The sequence below is a fragment of the Pyxicephalus adspersus genome, chromosome 6 (genome assembly GCF_032062135.1).
Source record: "Pyxicephalus adspersus chromosome 6, UCB_Pads_2.0, whole genome shotgun sequence".
Lineage (NCBI taxonomy): Eukaryota > Metazoa > Chordata > Amphibia > Anura > Pyxicephalidae > Pyxicephalus > Pyxicephalus adspersus.
Window position 1 is genome coordinate 6,892,015 of NC_092863.1, and position 21,196 is coordinate 6,913,210.

Below are 21,196 nucleotides of genomic sequence, written 5' to 3' on the forward strand. Positions count from 1 at the left end.
AAAAATACTTTTAAACTTCTTAAAACTTGTTTGACATTTTTTTAAATCATACCTGGTGATCCTGTTATGAAGCTCTTGTTTCGGGACTCTATTTCCTAATTACAGATCCATTATGGCAGCAGCTTTGGCCCTTACACAGGGTTGCAATAGGCACAGCAAACCCTTTCCTATGTGCCTTGTCTATACTTTCATGGTCCAACCCGACAACTGTCTACATGTGCTTCTCTCGTGAAGTAGCAGGTAGGTGCATGATAACCATTTGCACTGTTTTTGGTGTACTGCAGGAGCATGAAGGTTGTAGCTGGGCTCCTTGGACATCCACTGCACCCTAGGCCCAGGGTTACCTTGTGGATGATCTTGCTGTGCTCCCCTGACAATATCACACAGAATTCTACAAATAGTCCTTCCATCGCCCATTACTCAGGCTTTGTCAGCATCTGGAAACCCACCCTGAGAAAAGCAGTGCAGCCATGGCTGGAGTGCCTGTAGAGAGGAAATGGTAACAAAAGACTGGAGAAGTGCAGCAGCACTAAGCTGCAACAAAATATATAAAGGATGAAAATAAGTATTCCAACAAATATGTAAATTGTTTGCACTTTGGCAAAATAATTTAATCTGATTAGACTTTACTTATGCTTTAAATTACTTTTCCTCACTTGACCCCTTAGAGCCATATCAGATGGGTGAGCCTTTGCTTGGGCCAACTTGCCAGCTACAGAATGGCTAACAGACCACTTATGTTTTCCTATGCTGTTGCGTCCCTATTAGAGGGGCCAGTAAGACCATTGGGGCCAGTGGTACTGAATGCTGCTGGCGATGTGTCAGGTGCCAGTCTGATAGCACCCTTGGGCTGCAAGGTAGTAGGGAGTCATAAGATTTCACTGTATACAGACCGTGCGCTTCCTGACACTGTATAATCTATATGATATGTACAGACTGGTGATTAGGATGTGTTTCCCTGTGTGACCGTCTGCATGTGCATTCATATCTGGCTGACACTGATTCACCCCAGGGATAGAGGTAACTCAACTGAAAAAGCCCATTACAACGCCTGGTTTTCTTCTATTTGTGCATTGATGGACGCAGTTTAGGTGTTCAGTAAATTATTTCCCAGATTTATTATTTACTTTTTGTAGGGGGGCAGTGGAGTGAATAGCAGGCACCTCCAAGTTCTTGCTTATCACAGGACAACAGTGAAAACTCAATGCATTTTTTTCTAAGCCATCCAATCACTATTTACCAATGGCCGGTAGGTGTAGACAACTGATCATATTCCAAACTAATAATGAATTTATATTCAGTCACTTATTTATGCTTGTGGGTTTCTCATGATATCATCACTCATTCCTTAATTCCTTCCAAAATATTAAAGGGGAACCCGACCTCCTAAGTATTTGTCTGCAATAATATAGCTTGCATTTAAATAGTGCCAATCTCATTTTAGCCAGTAGAGGGAGCAACAAAGTCAACCTACCTGAATCCACCAATCATATTCTACCAAGGGTTAATTTTACTGATCAAATGTTTTTTTGTTGTTCATAAGGCTTGCTGAGTTTTTTAGTTCCTTAATGGCTTTCGGCTTATAATTTATAACCACCTCACAGTATTTTTTGTTAGAAAAGGTCAGATGTATTTAACGTCAGTGCGATAGACCAGAAACACAGAGTCTATGCTTTCCGAATAGAAGTGGATTTAGAAAGGGCTGATTGCCTGCATTTTACTTGGAAAATCATCAAATATTTTCTCAATTGAATTGCCATAATCGCTTGGTGTTTTCTCTACACTGGGTTGCCACACACTGGATGAAATTTGAAATCATGCCTATGGGCGAGAGAGAGACTGTGACAAATTTGTATAATAATGGATAAGAAGAGGAGGAGGTTTGTGGGTTAAGAAGAGAGGGAGAGTTCAGAGTGCTATGACTATAGAAGGTGGGACAGATCACACATGATCTGAAAAGTGTTGTCACCTTCTTAATATTGTGCAGTGACAGAGCACATGGACAATATTTTATAAATCTTTTCAACGGAAAAATGTTTCAAATGTTTATTTAGCTGTTTGGCTACATGATTGTTAAAATAAATATGCATATCTTTTCTTTCTGCAGAAATCCGGGTTGCTAAATATTTACCAATTAACACAAAGTGCATTGACAACGTGCAAAGGAAAGTAACGCAATAACAGCCAATCAGGATGAAGAGTGTTAATGCTATTTGCCCTGGTATGTTTGCATTTTCCCTATCACCCCATAAGAATGGAGCAGAGTGAGAGGGTGGCAGATCCTGTACACTTAACGTGAGAAGGGGTGAGTCACAGATCTGGGGGGTAAGTAATAGGGAGGGGTGGGGAATTATAAAATATGAACCTCTCAATCTGGAAACAATTTTGGGGGAAAGAAAGAGATTCATAAGAAACCAAAAACAAAAAATGCTTTGCAATTCAACACAAATATGTAAAAGGAAGAACAGCGATGCAAAGATTGCCGATCAAAGTGCAGTTACCCCATACGGTTCGGTTCCCCTAGGCATAGCAGTGACCCTAGTGACCTCTTTCCCTTTATATAATATAGTCAGGTTAATCATGAATTCCACTTGACTTCTCTGGGTTGTCATATGTTCCATTTATGCATTAGATTTGATGGCAGTTTAATTTTTCAAGAGTAGGGATAGCTAAAACCTCTCACTTATTTTATTACTTCAATTGCTGTCTGGTGAAATTAGGACACTACAGTGATGGGAAATGCCCCTAACAATACCTGACAGGGGGTCTAATCCTTTAAAAAAAAAAAAAAAAGTTTTGGCTAGTCATAAACTTTAATATCACCCAGGACTTTCAAGGACAAATCCTCATGAAGCGGGACTCACCCTGGCAGTTGCGCTCAGTTGGCAGCCAAGCTACAACGTCCATGTGTCGTGGGATATAAATACGACTTTGGCCTCCTTTGAGCACACAATAGTAACAGTTGCATAGAGAATGGACGGATCTGAATTCCCCTCCTCCCTTATTGTGGCTACAAATAGCTGTTAGTATTGGTGTCATATGTACATGTGGCCGGAGTGTAGTGTATACCTGATGTAAGTGTCTCTTATCTTACACATACCTCTCTCCAGCCTTCCTTCCATACCATCCCGCTTTTGTGTCTAGAATTCGCCTCTATAAAAAGATCCCATAAGTGCCTGTCCATCTCCTTACTGACCCCCTATTGTGAGCCGCTGGCTATTGTGTCTGTATAACAATCTGTGTTTTATAGTCCACTGTATCCACAGCTCCTGCAAGACCTGACACCATTGTTGGCAAATCTAACCATTTGTGGTCATTTCAAGCTCTATGTAGTCTTCTACAGATTAGACAAAGATTTATACCATGAGGGTCAAACTCAAAAATATTTTTGTGCAACTTTTTGCAACCCAGTGAACCACAAGCTAGTGGGAGCATTACAGTGCATGGTGTTATGCTGCAATGCAGAAATGTAAATTATGTCATTTGGTACACTGAAATATCTTTGATTCTTAATAGAATCCCAATGTACCTGCATAGCCCTGCAGTACATCCTAACTCACTACCATGCATTGTAATGCAGTGTATTGTAAACATTTTAGGAAGTACCTATTTTTTTTTTTTGCAAAGGTGAGATTGGACCTTAAAGTAGATTTGATCCCAATCATAAAAAATCTCATTTAGACTCCAAAAAGATAACGTTTTTTCAAGTAATTTTTTTTAAATCTGGAGTGTTCATCAAAGTAAAAGCTTGTAATTCCCCCCATAAAAGTCTTTATTCAATTTCTATTATAGGATGACAACATTATTTTACTGTTTCCCCATTGTGCATTGGCAGCTAATTCTTTTACCCCAATGCACTGCATAACACACACCAATGTGACCCACCAGTACAGACAGGTGTCAGTTGGGCCCTTAAGATGTTCTCTGTACCTACTTTATATTTATATAACAGGCTGCTAAGTATGTGGGATTAAAAATGTACAAAGGACAATAATGGCCAATCAGGCTGCAGAATGTTGGAGTTATGGCCATGTGCCTTAGTAGGTTTGCAATTTCTGTATCACCCCATAACAGGGAAGTAGAGTGAAAGGGTAACAGATTCTGTACACTTAATGTGAGAAGGGGTGAGTCACAGAACTGGGGGGAAGTGAGGGAGGGGTGGGGAATTATAAAATATGAACCTCACAATCTGGAATCAATTTTTGGGAAAAAAAAAAACATTCATAAGAAACCAAAAACAAGAAAGCAATTTGCAATTCAACACAAATATGCAAAACAAAACCAGTGATGCAAAGGTGACTGCAAAGCGTCTGTGTAACAATCTTTGTTTTATATTCCACAGTGTCCATAGCTCCTGAAAAACTCACCAATGATGGACATCGCTGTTAGATTTGACTATTTTGAGCCGGTTTATGCAGCAATCTCCATGCAGTCTTTTGCAGAATGGATACAACTACCTAACATGAGGGTAATCCTTAACAATCCAGCAAGTGGTATCATATCAGACCTTTATAAGTATTATACACAATTGCTTTAGAAAGTATTCAGACCCCTTCACTTATTTCACGTTTGTTATGTTGCAGCCTGATGCTGCATTTATTTAAATTCTTTTTTTCTCATTATTCTGCACTCAGTACCCCATAGTGACAAAGTGAAAACAGAATTTATTAAAACAGAATGTATTAAAAAGAAAAATCTGAAATCTCACATTTCCATAAGTATTCAGACCCTTTACCTAATAGTTTAAGCACCTTTGGCAGCAATTACAGCCTTGAGTTTTTTGGGTGATCATGCACCAAGCTTTGCTCTCCTGGATTGGGGGATTTTCTGCCATTCTTCTTTGCAAATCTTCTCCCTCTCAGTCAGGTTGGATGGGGACCGTCAGTAGACAGCCATTTTCAGGTCTCTCCAGAGAAGCTTGATAGGGTCCAAATCAAGGCTCTGGCTGGGCCACTCTAGGACATTTACATAGTTGTCCCTAAGCCACTTCTGTGTTGCCTTCCCTGTGTGTTATGGGTCATTGTCATGTTGTAAGGTGAACCTTTGGCCCAATCTGAAGTCCTGAGCACTGTGGAACAGGTTTTCATTGAGGATATCTCTGTACTTTGCTCCATACAGATTTTCCTTTATCCTGATCAGCCTCCCAGTCCCTGCTGCTGAAAAACACCCCAACAACATGTTGCTACCACCACCATGCTTCACTGTTGAAATGGTATTGTGCAGATGATGAGCGCTGCCTGGTTACCTCCAGACAAATGTTTAGAATTTAGGCCAATCAGTTCAGTCATGGTTTCATCATACTAAAGAATCTTGTTCCTTACAGTCTGAGAGTACTTCAGGTACTTTTTTGCAAACTCCAAGTGGGTTTTCCATGTATTTTGCACTGAGCAGAGGCTTTTCTTCTAGCCATAAAGCCCAGTTATGGTATCCTTCTGATACCTAGTCCAGTCTCCACACAGAATCTCCGGAGTTCAGTCAGAGTGACCATCTGGTTCTTGGCTGGGGTAGCAACTCTTAGAAGAGTCCTGGTTGTGCCAAACTTATTTGAGAAATATGGAGGTCACTGTACTCTTAGGAACCTTCAGTGCACCAGAATTGTTTTGTTAAATTGTCAAGTCAGCACACCTGGCCCAATTGCCAGCAGTCTCAGTCTGCCTGGTTCTGTTTCTACCTGCTAAATGCTGGTAATCCTCTAATATACGTCTGTAGTCAGTCTCTTCCTGTTATAAGGTGACAACTTTCTATCTCTGTTTCCCAATTGTGCTTCTGCAGGGTCACATAAAGCTTGCAATGGGGATTGAAGGTGGTTTTTTAACACATGTGACGCAGAAACATCATCGCCGGGATGAAGACGCAACTAAAGGAGATCGGTGGGATGCAGTTTTAACACAGAACTAGAAAAGGTAAAAACTATTTAATTAAAAGACATGGCAACTTTTTATGATGTAAAGGCAGCCTGTATGGCTCTCCCATGACATGGCTACTGTGTGACTGATCAGAATGTATTAGTAACTACTTGAATATTACAGTAATAGCTGATTCACCATTCTGCACCATGACTGTGACATTATTAGACATAGACAGCCTGGGGTCATGTGAACGACAGATAGGTCAGCTTTGCTGGCACGGCCTGACCAGGATGCTGCAGCCACAATGGCCCCCACACAAAGGGGAGAAAACGTCTCTTTTAATCTGTTTGGCCGGTTCCTGGAACTGTCCCTTTTCTTGGCCTGTGTCCCCTCTGTCCCCTCTCCTCCAGGCTTTTTGTGACTTCCTGCGATATCAGTGAGAGTTAGCTGGGAATGTCAGGGACGTGTGCCTGGGAGGGGGTGCCGACTGGGAGATTTAATAAAAGGAGACCCCCCCCTCTCCTTCTCTGGCGTCTCCGGCCCCAGGGGTGCAATTGGTGTCCCCGCTGGCGGCCAGGGAGGCATGTATAATGTCCCTGCGTGTGATGGAGACAGGGCAGGAAGTGTGGGAGCCTCGTGTGAGATCTGGGGGGTTCCCGGCTTCCCACAGACCCCCCCACCAGGCAGAGGACTGACCGCAGGAAATGTATACACACACACACCAAGCACATGTTAGGCAGAGGGGGACGTCTTCCTGACAGGGAAAGGAGAGGATGCAGAGAGGGAGAGATGGCAAAAAGCTAATGGAGAGAGGTATTAGAATGTACCTGCTACATATATATGATTGTTTAATTTACACAGCTACCACCAATTCCATTTTTTGAACCTATACAGGGTCTGGAGCAGGTGGGTCCTACCTAAAACAAGAGGCCTTAGGTCACTTTACTCGTTAATATCATCTCTCATCTGCCTTAAAGCTTGCACCAATTGACTATTGTTTGCTTCCAGCAGGTTTGCATTGCTTTACAAGTCTGTAGAAATGCATAACCCATAGGTCAAATGCAGGTCAGAAGAAGGTCAGCTGCAGGTAATGCACCTGTCAATTCATTCTTACTGATTCTTAAAGCGTCTTAGATTGATGCCAAACCTATGGTATTGACACAAGCCCAAAACCCGTCAACACAGGCCATTGTGATCACGGCATGCATAGGGAATAATTGTTCTTCTCTTATATGGGCCTGTACATTTGTGTATGACCGTTGTGAGAACCGTAGATTGTCAGCTCCTTTGAGGACACACAAAAAATACATCAGGGCCGTACATGTGGATACAAGATGGTAATGTAATACAGCATTATAAGAGTACAGATGTGGATTTCTCTCTTGTTAGCTATTAAACTCATCTGATCATACAGAGTGATTTCTTGTTTTAATTATAGAGACATGAGCACCCCCCCTTCCCCAATCTCCCTCGGGGCTTCTTCTTGGTGGAGGGGGACAGGCGCTGAAAGAGTCTCTCCGGGATCAGTCTGGGAGCCGCCTGACTCCGCTGGAGGTGCGGTTTCCTTAATATGGACCCCACCCAAACCAGAGACGGCAGAATAGCGGAGAGGAGGGCGACCCCCTCCTCCCCAGGCAGCTTTGCCCTCTCTCCATTTTTAACTCTTCCTCCACGTTGGTGCAGTACTTTGCACTAAAAATTTGCAATTGATAAACCAATCACGTTGGTGAAAATTTTGCCTTTTGATTATTTGAAAAGGCCCGTATTCGATGATGAGTGGAAACAAAACCTTCATTGTTACCTAACCCCTATCTAACCCTTACAGTCTGAGATATTTTTTTAGGCAGGATGGCACTACGGTGTGGGAAGAACAGACAGCCGGGTACCTTGGGCACCTCAACAAGAAGACAGGGCCTGCAATCTAAACAGTTCACGGCTCATGGAGGACATGGTGGTAGTGCTGGGGCAAGCTTTGGCCTTTTTGCATTGGGTGCTAAAGGACCTCGTCTTGGCACTATTTTATTTTGGATCAGCGACAACTGCAAAAGTGTTACATGCATGTTTTAGTTTTGTAAAGGGAGGAAATGGATATGGCAAACTGTTTTTTCCTATATTCCATACTGGAGAGATTCCACCCTCCCTTATTGTCCTTTTGACTATTGCCACCTAAACAAAAAAATCGTACAGTTGCAACAAAAACAATAAATAAATGAATTCTAAATTTTTGGTTCATATCTGAGAATTTCTTTGTGGAGTCTTTTAATATTAAATCTCTCATCTTCCTAATATGTAAATGGTAAAAAGTAGGATCAGTATTACAAACATGAACAAAAGAGCCATGAGGTTACGGACCGTCCACAAATATGCAATGTAATACTGTAAAAAAATTCAATTGGAGCTAAAAATCTTCACCCTTGGTATAGACCAGTGACATTGAAACTAATAAAGTTGGGGTACCAGGCAACAAGCATTTTCAGGAGAAGTCAGCAATGACCAACAAATTTTTGTTAAGGGGAATTTCCGGTTTCCTGGACCATCATGCTGAACCTCTGGTGTCAGTACTTCATAAATCACTGCCCAGCATTATTTTCTGCATTTTTTGTGTGCTGAATATCGCCCTCTGCAGTAAATGTAAAGTAATGTCACTACAAGCTTCTCTAACCTCTGGGCTGTCTGTAGCCAGGCTTGAATGTGATGGTGGCAATTTAGTTTAACTCAGTTTATAAAGGGCAAAGTAAACTGACTAGAAATAAATCTGTATTTTAGGACCCCCTATGTGTCAGTGTGTCATGGTTGGGTACCCCAAATATCAGTGTGTCATTGTTCTGGGACCCCCCTATGTGTCATTGTGTCACTGTCCTGGCACCTCAAGCATCGCTGTGTCTTTCTGTAAACCTTGGTGCCAGCATCCAATTATTCTGCCACTCCAAACCCGGATTCCATAACAACTTCCGTCTTGCCAATGCCAGAAACACAATAATAATGATGTGAGTCACAGAAATATTAATTTACTGAGCAAACATCCCTTCGCACCAGAGTCACCGACCAGAATGTGCAGAACAGAACGGAATCCCTGCACACTTCTTCCAAATCAGTGATTCCGAAACATTAAATCCAAAATATCGGCAATGATAGCCCCATATTTTCTCATGACAGGTCCACTTCAGGAGCTTTTGTTTCATTGTTGCATATAATTAATATAGGTATGTGTGTTTCATTGTTCTGTGCCCCCTAAGTAATGCTCTGCAGTGTATTGTGTCAAAGGTGGAAAAGTCTGCAAGGTATTGTGCCATAGATCAAGATTTGCATATAATACCCAGTACGGTATCATGGGTGGAATTCTCTGTAGTTGCTCAAGAAAGGTGTGATAGTCTGCAGATCATTGGTTGAATAGATGGGGTCAAATGGAGCGTCAGATAAAGGAGGAATGCTCTGCAATGTACTGCCATGCTTTTTGGTGTATTATGAGTGGGAGCAATGTTCTGCAATGTATCATGGAATACATGAGATGTTTCCAGGTGCATTATAGAATGGGTGGAATGCTCTGCAGTGTATTAATGAATGAGTGGAACGTTTCCAGATACATTAAAGATTTGGTGAAATGCTCTGCAGTGGATTAGCAGGTGGGTGGAATGCTTCCAGATATAATATGGAATGTGTGGGATGCTCTGCAGTGTATCATGGGATGGGTGGAATGTTTGCAGGTGTATTATGGTATAGATGAAATGCTCTGCAGTGTATTATGGGATGAATGAAATGCTCTGCAGTACATCATGGGAATGAGTGCAATGATTTAGGGTGTATTAGAGAATAGGTGTAATGCTCTGCAGCAGGGTGGAATGCTGTCCATAGGATCATGTGACAGATGGAATGCTCTGCAGGATATTATACCCTGGGTGATATGCTATTTGAGGTATTGTGTGCTAGGTGCAATGTCCTGCGGTAAGGTGGAAAGCTCTGCAGTGTTGCTATGGAAATGGTGACGCTCGCCCCCACCGAGTCTCAGTCTTAATAGCGGTGAATGGGCAGCGATGCATTATGGGATTTGTAGTCCACATTCCCCTCTCAGTAGTTTTCTAAACACATCTAGAGACTCCATCTCCCGGCATCTCTCGCGCTAGAGTTTGAGCGGAGTCGCCCGATGTACACTGGGATTTGTAGTCACGTCGAGCGCCGCTCCCATAAGAAGAGAGCGAAGAATAGAGCTCGTGGGACTACAAACACGAAGGGGCGGGATTCGGTGGTTCGGTGAGGGGGTATTTGGGCTCGGTATTGACAGCCCGGCGGGGGTAGGAGACATGGCGGCCCCGGAGGTGGAAGAGGTGCTGCGTATAGCCAGAAAACTGGATAAAATGGTGGCCAAAAAGAGTATGGCGAGTATCCCCAATATTACTGCAGGAGGGGCTGCTAATAGTGAGCGCAGGGACCCCCCTCTCAGAGAGCAGAAATTGCCTTTGTCTGGCTTAGGAGGTTGTAGAATAACAAGGGCCGTGTGGTGCCTAAATCCTTTTGCATATTTTTAGGAAGGATGCAATGCTCTGCAGGGTGCAATGTTCTGCAGGATAATGGATGGCAGCGTTGTGCAGGGCACAGTCTGGGTGCAATGATCTCAATGGCTAAGTGTGGGTGCAGTGTTCTGCAGCTCCAAATGAGGATGCAATGGTCTGCAGGTCAAAGTGAGGGTGCAATGATCTGCAGAACAAAGTGGGGGTACAGTGTTCTGCAGAGCATAGTGAGGATGCAATGGTCTGCAGGACACAGGATGCAATGATCTGCAGAACAAAATGGGGGTACAGTGTTCTGCAGGGCATAGTGAGGATGCAATGGTCTGCAGAGAAAAGTGGGGGTGCAGTATTTTGCAGGACACACTGAGAATGCAATGGTCTGCAGGGCAAAGTGAGGATGCAATGATCTCCAGAACAAAGTAGGGGTACAGTGTTCCACAGGGCATAGTGAGGATGCAATGGTCTGCATAGAAAAGTTGGGGTGCAGTGTTTTTGCAGGACACAGTGAGAATGCAATGGTCTGCAGAGAAAACTGGGGGTTCAGTGTTTTGCAGGACACAGTGAGGATGCAATGGTCTGCATGGCAAAGTGGGAGTGCAATGATCTGCAGAACAAAGTGGGGGTACAGTGTTCTGCAGGGCAAAGTTAGGATGCAATGGTCTGCAGAGAAAAAGTTGGTGCACAGTGGCGAATACAATGGTTTGCAGGGCAGAGTAGGGGTACAGTGTTCCGCAGGACACAATGAGGGTATAGTATTACCTTAGAGTGCAACAATCTGCAGGGAAAAGTGGGAGTACAGTAATTAATAGGAAAGGTGAGGTGCAGTGTTCTGCAGGGCAAAGTGAGGATGCAATGGTCTGCAGAGAGAAAGTTGGGGAACAGTGGAGAATACAATGGTCTGCAGGGCAAAGTAAGGGTACAGTGTTCTGTAGTACACAGTGAAGTTTGCAATGGTCTGCAGGGCAGAGTAGGGGGACAGTGTTCTGCAGGACACAATGAGGGTAAATTTTAACTCCGAGTTCAAAAATTCTGAAGGTAAAGTGGGGGGAAAATTATTAGGTAGGGAAGGTGGGGGTGCAGTGTTCTGTGGGGTACAGTGAAAGTGCAATAGTCTGCAGAGAAAAGTGGGGGTACACTGTCTGGAGGGTGTATAATTACCTCTGAGTGCAACAATCTGCAGGGCAAAGGGTTTAGTGATCTGTAGGGGAAGGTGGAGGGCCAGTGTTCTGCTGGGCACAGTGAGGATGCAATAGTCTGCAGACTAACATGGTGGTACAGTGAGGAGCATTGTCACCATCATATCACAACACTCTGTATGGTATTTTCTGTAGGTGAAATATTCTGCAGGGCTTATTGCTTGGTAAAGTGCAACATGTTGCTGTAAATCTCAGCAACAAGATATTAGTAATATTAAACAGGATTTATATAGCGCCAACATATTATGTAGCGCTGTACATTAAATAGTGGTTGCAAATGACAGACAGGTACAGACAGTGACACAGGAAGATATTGTAATCTTTCTATATTCTTCAGGGAGTATGGTGGTGTTGTCATTCTCTGCAGGGAATATTCTCATGTTGCAATGCTCTGCAATGACCAAGCCATTAAAAAACAATGAACATTGGAGGACATGCTGGGCCTTGCAGTTCTCCTGCAGCTTTGCATTGTTTGGCTGATCAGCCTTGCTGGATCTTGCAGGCTGCACACTCTTTAGGATTTGGGATACGTCTGGGCTGACTGGTTGCTGTAAGTTTTGGGGTGGGGGAAGTTGGGATTTGTGGCTGAAATAACATATGTCAGGAGGTAACTCAGATTTCCAGGGACTGACTGGCATTTACTGGCATTAGGTGGAGAGGGCACGGTACCCTGTTGTGTTCATAGTTCTATAGCCCCCCATATTCCCTGGGGATTCGCTGCCCTTCCAGAAGGATTTCAGGATCCACATTGATTGACATTGACAAGCTGATTGGGTCTGCAGCCACATTATGGGGCAAAGGTGGAAAGTTTTACACAAGTTTTGCTTTTTACTACTCCATCACACCCCATCCTTACCTATAGCTGCTATGTATAGAGTCGTGCCAGTTGAGGTTGTGGGCATATGAAGCTGGCGATACATGCCACATTCTATGTAAAATCTCTTTCTGTCATACCAATGTGAACACCTTCCTAAACCATTGAACCCTATTCCCTAGGAGCTGTCAGGAGTCGTCAAGAAAGGTCAAACCCAGAACCTTAGTGAAGTCTGACAGGGAGGTCCGCAGCCTATGGCCAGGCAAAGAGACATCCAGTTTGGTCTGCTTTCCAAGACTCTCCAGAAATGAGCAGTGGGTGAAACTGGTTACTTAGAAAAGTGTAGACTGTCTGAGATCATCCCTTGGATGATGAGGCTAAGTGTGTCCTTCTACAAAGATGTCCTCAATTCTTATTTCTCTTACAGGACGGGGCATTGGATTTGCTCAAACAGCTGAAAAACATGACGATGTCTCTGGACTTGCTGCAGGTATGAGACCGGAAGTCATTGGGCCTGATTTATTAAAGCTCTCCAGGCTGGAGAGGAAACACTTTAATCAGTGAAGATGGGTGATCCAGCACACTTGGAATGGATTTGCTATTTGTTAGCAAATGTTTTGAATCCTTCACCAGATCAATTATAGGTTTTCTGGATCACCCAGCTTCACTGTTGAAAGAGTATCCTCTCCAGCCTTCAAGAGCTTTAATAAATCAGGCCCATTGTGTCCCTTGCCCGCTGGGGTTTTCAGAAGGAATGGGGATGGGGTGGGGGGGTTTTACTTTAGTCCAACACCATAGACCACCCATTGACATGAGCAGCTGTGTGTTCCAGCGGACTCTCTGAGCAGTCAGATTAGATGAACACATCAGCAAAAAGATCTTCTTTGATTAGTATGGAATTAATCCCTGAACTGAGCATTATATATTGATTGGATATGGCTGGGAGATTTGTTGTGATAGTGGTACACACCTGAGCCAGGTGTCTGAATACAGACATATAGGACTAATCGGACAATAGTAATCGGTGCTGTATTGCAGTTGTAACATTTGTTCCGTTTCAGTCTACTCGGATTGGCATGTCTGTGAATGCTCTGAGGAAACAAACTAACGATGAAGAAGTGATCACTCTGTCCAAATCTCTAATAAAGTCCTGGAAGAAGCTGCTGGGTGAGTCTTCGTTTTTTATTACACATATGCTATCTATTCTTCAGTCATATTCAAAACTCTGGAAAAACATTCAAAATGATAAATATTTCCTACAAGCTTATAATATATTGCAGCTTCCAATTTCTTGCCACATAAGTGTTCTGTTTTTGGTCATCCTGCCAGAATCAGACTTCTAGGGTGATAATGCTCACTTCATGCATTGTATCAATGGAGGAGCAGCGTTATCACCTTTGGGTGCTCCTGTGATTTCAATGAGCTATAGGTTACAGAAGATAGCTGGAAATGCGAATAACATTGCACAGGATATTGAAAAGACACCAGAAGACACAATTTTTGTCTTGTACTTGCAGAACATGAACTGCATGTTTGAGGGAGTTAGTTCATTTCCAGCAGCCAAGGGTATACTGGCATACTGTGCAGCTTAGTGTATGGCACCAGGTAACCCGGCATACCCAGAAGTGTAAATATAGTTGTCTGTGTTGGAGCAAGACATTTTTTATTTAAGGCTAAATAATAAATATGACCTACCACATAGCTTTCCTGTTGTTCCTGTAGACGGCTCAGACCAGCGGGGAAAGGACAAGAGTCAGAGTTCCTCCTCTTCGAAGGATTCCAGGTACGCATGTCGCTCCTCTTTTTTTTTGCCAGTGCATTGTTGTTGACTGTTTGCTGAAGCTGAGAACCTTGCTAATGTATGGAGATACTAAAGACCCCCTTGTGCTTATTTTACAGTTCGGCCAAGAAGAATGAAGCTCCAAAAACGCCCACCACCCCAAAGATGACCAGATTTCCCCCTCTCCCCGTCACCTCAGACTCAGTCCGGACCAAGTGTAGAGAGATGTTAACTCAGGCCCTGCAGACTGATGGTAATGTGAGATGTGTATTTATTGTGTGCGTGTGGCCAGTGCTCCGCCATGTGATTGAAACATTACCTGATGGTTGACAGATCCCCTTCCAAAAAAAGGAAACTGATTGGTTATTAAAAGCATGGCAGGAGGGTGCATCTAACGATACAAATGTACACTTTACTGTTTGGGAGATTTCCCTGCACTTTCTGTCCTGGACACCCAACAGGAAGTGAGGAGGAATATCTCTGAAATGAGACCAAACACCCTATTTGGTCTATAATATAATAGAGGGAGATTTTCCCCTCTATTATAGGTCTGATGGTAAACCTAAAAAGTGGAATTTCAGTCACTCCTTTCACTCTTGCCCCACTACACCATCTTTGCGAGCCAGAGGCAGAGGATCGACCTGGAAGAACTCAACAAATAGGGAATGAGCCCTGACCTCGTTATATCAACACTACAAACCTTTCACAATTACTTTGTAGAGTGCTTTTCCTTCAGCCTTTGATGGCCCATAAATTCTGACACCTCCCCTTATACTTTTACAGACACAAATATTATTATTAATAAACAGGATTTGTATAGCGGCAACATATTACACAGCACTGTACAATAAATAGGAGCATATCATTGATTTTACAGAAGGGTAACAATTTCTGATTTTGCTCTAATTACAAGCTGTAGAACAGAGATGACAAAATACATGTAAATTGTAAAGTATTGTCATAGAATTTGCTTCATATTCTACCCTCCAATGTTGTTCTCATCTAGGAAAACCCTCCCAGTTCGTGCCTGCTGTCACCCTTACCCACCCTCCTAATGGAATCCTGAATCTTAACTACCCCCACCCTCTTCTGCTTCTTCTAAACTGCCAACTAACGAAAAGATGGCATTTTACAAAATATTATTTTACTGTCTTAAAGGCTTTAGTTTATTTTCCTCAACAGGCAGGGTGTCCACATCTCTCACAATGTGATGTGGACTCTTCCTATTGATCCTGAAGGGTCTAGAAAAGCAGTGACAGGTGCTCAGGCACATCTGCAGTTATGGATTAGCAGTTCCACCATAAATAGCATTGGCATTAGTCCTAAATGGTATGTTTTAGGTAAGTATGGGTTTCTTCATAAACTTAAAGCCTGGAGACCACTATAAGTGACCACAGATTTATCTGACATCTGTTGAAGATGCAACCAAGCAATGCACACTTTATAGCTTTGGTACTCCGCTTCTGACATGAATGCACTCATATCAGAGATTTCAGATATTACCCCAGAAAAAAATGACACCATATAAACATGTCTCTTCCTACAAACTCTCTGTTTTCATTTACTATCCCAGTGCAGAAAAGTCATTTTTCCCTGCAAATTGAAATTTTCACATTTACTAATTATGGTCAAAATTATTTGAGGCATTTTAATCAAATCGAGAGTCTAGTATTACATGCTTATGCACATGGTTGTACCTGTAACTTCTCCAGGGAATGCCACTCTCCATAAATATATCATATGTCTGTGTCTAAATCTACTCTTATGTGCCTGGTGAAGCATGGAACCCGCCTGAGGGTAAGGTGGTGGATTGAGATGAACAACCTATTGTTGCTCCCCAGTGGGGACACAGACAACAAAAATATATATTACGTACTTTCTGTAGGCAACCAGTCGGTGACCCGGTTCCCTCAGCTTTCAGCACCAGAATTATGAATGTCAGTGTGGATTACCACCAGTTCCACTGTATGACAAATTACCTTTTTTATGTGATTGTAGTATTTACATATTAGGATATTCCCTGATGTCATCCAAATCTCATCTTTCTTCCAGGAGATCACATTGCAATCGGTGCAGACTGTGAGCTAATAGCAGCCCAGATTGAGGAGGATATCCTTTTATTACCGGGCTCTTGGCTGATGCACAAGTTGGATGAGTACATTTAAAGTGCAGCACAAACAACAAAAATAAGTTGGTGGTCAGTATTGTGGTAGACGTGTACAAGTCCCCTCCAGATCTGCAAGGTTTTTGCTTGTAGCCTTGTTTATTACAGGAATATGAGGGTTATGTCTGGGCCCCAGTCTCCTTCATATGATGCATTGTACAGCTGTTATGGTCTCCTAAATGATAACTTCACTTTCTGAGACTGTTGCATATGATTTGGAAAAGGGTAAAATGGTCCTAGGTTAAGGTGAATGTGCAGATATTATGAATTAATAAATATTACTGGATATGTTTTGGGCTGTGCATACACTGTATGACTGCCTGATGGGGATCCTTCAAAGTTGGTTTTGGCATGCCTTAAGTGCAGCGGTGCATCTTACAGACAGCACTGGGTACGCTGAAAGCATTGGCTTAGCCCACAATTATGCAGATCCACAAATGTAAACTGCATCACCACTCCCAAGGTGTACAAATGTCGCTTTGCTCCAGCACCTCCCTCGGACAGACCATAATCACATTTCTTGTCACTGTTATGTCTGTTATTGAACCCTTAACTGTCCTTACTAATATTCGGGGAGGTCCGAAACACCGACATGAAATACAAGAACCGAGTCCGAAGCAGAATTGCCAACTTGAAAGACTCCAAGAACCCGGATTTACGAAAAAACGTGCTGTGTGGCGGCATCACCCCGGAACAGATTGCCGTCATGACCTGCGAGGTGGGTTTGTCCTGGTAAATGGTAAAGCAAGTTTTAATTTTTATTTTCTATCAGTTTTCTGGAAACTGACATCTGCTTGTCTGTAACTCTCATCTGAATGTGCACAGACTACTCCGGGGTTAGGGGCAGGATTTAAGACTTACAACCAAGGGTTGAGGTTAATATGAATGAAAGCCAGGAGTGACATTTCTAGGACCACTGCTAGGTGGGTGTGGGGTGTACAGCCTGATGGACCTTAGAGTCCCCCAACAATTAAAGTGTTTGCCAGTGCACAGGGTTCTCATTGTCTTTTCATCCCTTATACCTTCAGGAAATGGCAAGTAATGAGCTAAAGGAGATGAGGAAAGCCATGACCAAGGCAGCCATTGAAGAGCATCAGATGGCCAGGACGGGAGGGACACAGACCGATCTGTTCACCTGCGGCAAATGCAAGAAGAAAAACTGCACTTATACCCAGGTATGGCGTCTTGTGAACCACTAGATGGCGCTGCTGGATGCGATTGTACAACAAAGGGAAAAGTTTGCCAAATAATCTCCAAACATCAGTTTGGTATTTTAGTGAATACCAATCCAACTGAATTATATCGTTTTGTAATTTTAAAAACAATTTAGAAATCTTTAATCTGTAGCAAAATGCAGAAAAAATGATGAGTTTGTAGTGAGTAGATATTAATGTCAAGCCCTACAATGTGCCCGTGAAACAGAAAAAAAGCACAATGCCCCAAACAGTCCATTGGTGATGCTTTTAAAACCAACAATTTAAAGTTAGAAGTTACTTATAGCTCCCACATCATTGGCGTCATACTGGGGTGCAATAACGAATACGTGTGGGGCAGTTTTCATTTGTATACTGGTACATATACATAGTCTGACAACCCTCTATGTGTTGGCATTAAGCAGGTGACCTCAGGGATTTATGTCCTGACCTCTGCTGAAGCTGTTTGAGCAGAAAGTTTGTTGCATCAGCTTCCGTTCCTGGCGGTTGCTGGCTGAGGAAGGAGAGGTCTGCACCTAAAATATTACTCATAGTTCGGGGTTGTAATATCCAGTGGTCGGAGATGATAGGGGGTGTTCAGGCACCAGCAGAATGCAACATGGGCAATTGATCAGTGGCATGACAGTTGTTTAATGTCTTTTATTGGCTTTGTGGTTCCATGTGTGATTACCAGTAGGAACCTGGATAGCTGAGTATACAACTTTAGGGTTTGTGGGGGGTTCCTTACCTTTCTCCTTCCCTGTATAGGAGGGCACCATGTACTTACCTTGACATTATACACTGATGCTCTGGTCAACCTTCTAAGCTTCCTGCACAAGTTGCAAACAAGGTGAAATCTTACAGAAGCCTTGCACTCTGATGATTGGTCACACTATAGGGAGGAAGGGGTCATTGATCCCCTCCATCTAGAAGTCTCTTGGTTGGGCTATCAGGAAAGTCACCAATAGGGTCTATGTACAGGTTCTCTTTAATATAAATTACCAAGCACTAATGAGATAATGTTCAGAAAACAAATTGTTTTGTTCACAAAATGTTGACCTTTGAATAAATTGTTATAATCAGTTTTGTTTCTCCTCTAGGTGCAGACACGCAGTGCTGATGAACCAATGACCACGTTTGTTGTGTGCAATGAGTGTGGAAACCGGTGGAAAGTAAGTTCACTGCTTCACTGCTAATTGCTAAACCTAACTTCAATAATAGGTTTAATATCTGTGGATGAGTAGGAGCCTCCGTCAGGTTTTTATTGCTGTGTCCCCATTGGGGGGATTTCTCACTTCCTGTATGGTCGCTAGAACAGTAAATGACGGAAATCTTTCTCCCCCAATGTGGGGAGTTACCCGACAGCCAGGTGCAGATAAATGCCAAATGTCAGGGTGTCCGCTTAAAGAGTACCTGTCATAAAGGTAGGATGTAGGATTAATCTTTACAACAGGATAATGTTTGTAATATTATTTATTTGTATCCTTGGCAAGTGTGGTCAAAGCATCCTTTGTGATCAGAGCAATTCTTGAGGTATTTATTGGATTTCCAGGGGATCCTTGCTAAAAAACAATTTGTGCAGGGCAATGCCCCTACGTATGTGTTCAATGAGAAGCATGCCCCTTGTATTGATGATCAGTAAGGAGCATGCTCATACATAAAAATGCTCCTCCAGAAATCCTTACAGACCACACGGGTGTCATTCAGCTGACTCTAGGAGGTCAGTCACAGGCCAGGAAACCCCTGCAACCTCTGGAAGAACCCTGGTTCAGAATGGCTGATTACTTTTTATTACATTGTAACTTCTGAACTTGACATAAAGTTTGACTGCTCCAAGAAGAGTCAGATTTGGCTGTCCTCCTTTCCTGTCTGTGTCTGGCTACTTTCACCAAGGAAGAACAAGAGTGACAATGTTTGAATCTGCTGACATTACATCCAAGATGGCAGCACCCAGCAGCAGTCTCAGGGCTGTTGGGTGCCTCCACCAGGGAAATAACAAAGAATAAATAATGTTCTATGTACGTAAAGTTGCTGAAATGAATTGCCTGTGACAGGGTCTCTTTTTTAAGGCCCTTTGATCCTGTATTAACTTTTCTCTGTTCTTTTCTCTTGCAGTTTTGTTAATGATTCTCTAAGTGACTTGTCTCATCTTCTCCCCCCCTCACCACGCCGCATGCAATGACGCCATTCCGAAATCAAGCCTGCCATTCTTGTTATATATGTATACTTATATATAGAATTATGTATATCTTTTTTTCTTTTTTTATATTTGTTTTCCATTGGTGGAGAAAACATGTGTTTACGTTGAACTCTTACTTTGTCATTTGCATTCCATAAAGAGGACCTGTGGCAAACTGGGGTTTGCTGCTTTGTAGGAAAAAAAAACACCCTTTGATTGTGTAAAGTGTCATGATTATGGATTCTGTAAAGTGCTGCGTAATAGGTCAGCGCTATATAAATACATAATAAAGTAAAGTTTAAAGTAAAGTCGTCTTTATCTGTACATACAAAGCCTCAGCTTATTGATTGACGTCTCTATGTAACGCTTGTACCTCGATGCTCCTAGCGAGCCAGGTCACATGACCGCTCCTCTGCCTATTCTCAGGCGCAGAACGATGACATTATTGCCTCTGTCTGTATGGGGGGTGCAGTAGTGACCCCCCAGGTACAAGATGCCCTGCACTCATAACTTGTCCTTTGACTTCTGGGTTGAATCATGGAGTGGGAAGCTGAGGACATCTAGTGGTAGAATAGCAATACTGCAGGCGAGAGCACAAAATCCGTAATACAGCCGAACCTTTCCATTTGCTAAGGGGTCACTCCAGCCAGACCTAAAATATTTGAAATAAATTCCATCCAGTATAACTACCAGCTCCTAGGATAGTCATGGTGTAATGAATAATGAGTGGGCACTGTTGTCTGCAGCAGTCTAAGGAATACTTGCACATAGGTGACGTCCAAAAGGAAAAGGATATGAATAGTAAATGGGCACAGACCCCTTCCATTACATTATCACTCCTTCCCGCTGACATTCAGTATTTATAGGTGCCCATATTATTTACACATCCATTTGCTTTGCCCACCTAGCTTACTTGGAGCGGCCCCTAAACCAACGTGAACCATACGTGTGCTGCATAGGTGACGATACAGCTCAGGCCATGTGGTTCAAATTTGTCATCATCCCTGAAGTTGGTGACGCAGCCAGAAAGGAATCTTTGGGTTGTATAATCTGCCCTTTTACCCAGTCAGGAAATTCCTGCCAAGGATGAGGTGCAGCATGGGCTCCTATATTTCAGCATTGTCATAATGGAATAATTATAATGAAGTTGGTTTTTACACTTAGGGCAAAATACATCTAGCACGTATCTGTCCTGATCATTTTATATTATTTTTAATTTATGTGAATTCTTCACAATTCTCAAATAATCTCACGCGTGTATTTTATATATATTTATATACACCAACACATCTTCTATTCCAAGCCTAATTATTAATCCCAGGAACCAGCTGTAAAATGATAAAAAGTTTTGCTGTCATTATTAACATTAAACAATCTGTGTGTGCAAAACCCATCTGCAAACAGTTCAGAGCCACAGACCTAAAATTAAAGAAAAATATTCCAAGTGACACATTGCACCCACAAATATTGCTGCCATAAAATGTTCCAATGGGGTTATCATCTCTCCTGGTGTTAA

The 21,196-nt window shown here is 42.7% G+C and overlaps 1 protein-coding gene across 6 annotated transcripts; it reads left to right on the top strand.

Moving 5' to 3' along the window:
• The first annotated feature begins 207 nt into the window (after nucleotides 1-207).
• Nucleotides 208-19,988, top strand: TCEA2 (transcription elongation factor A2). Of its 6 annotated transcripts, XM_072414367.1 has the most exons (14): nucleotides 208-240; nucleotides 2,108-2,305; nucleotides 4,343-4,468; nucleotides 5,773-5,903; nucleotides 12,547-12,678; nucleotides 12,792-12,854; nucleotides 13,426-13,531; nucleotides 14,087-14,147; nucleotides 14,264-14,397; nucleotides 16,197-16,253; nucleotides 16,872-17,026; nucleotides 17,337-17,483; nucleotides 18,602-18,673; nucleotides 19,617-19,988. In XM_072414367.1, exons 6-14 carry the CDS (start codon nucleotides 12,828-12,830, stop codon nucleotides 19,623-19,625), a joined length of 768 nt encoding a protein of 255 aa, XP_072270468.1. In that variant the 5' UTR covers nucleotides 208-240; nucleotides 2,108-2,305; nucleotides 4,343-4,468; nucleotides 5,773-5,903; nucleotides 12,547-12,678; nucleotides 12,792-12,827; the 3' UTR covers nucleotides 19,626-19,988. The 6 variants fall into 6 exon arrangements, with proteins under 6 accessions (XP_072270468.1, XP_072270469.1, XP_072270472.1 ...); XM_072414368.1 differs by lacking the exon at nucleotides 208-240 and having other exon boundaries at nucleotides 2,108-2,221; XM_072414371.1 differs by lacking the exons at nucleotides 208-240; nucleotides 2,108-2,305; nucleotides 4,343-4,468; nucleotides 5,773-5,903 and adding an exon at nucleotides 9,972-10,097.
• The last annotated feature ends 1,208 nt before the right edge of the window (nucleotides 19,989-21,196 follow it).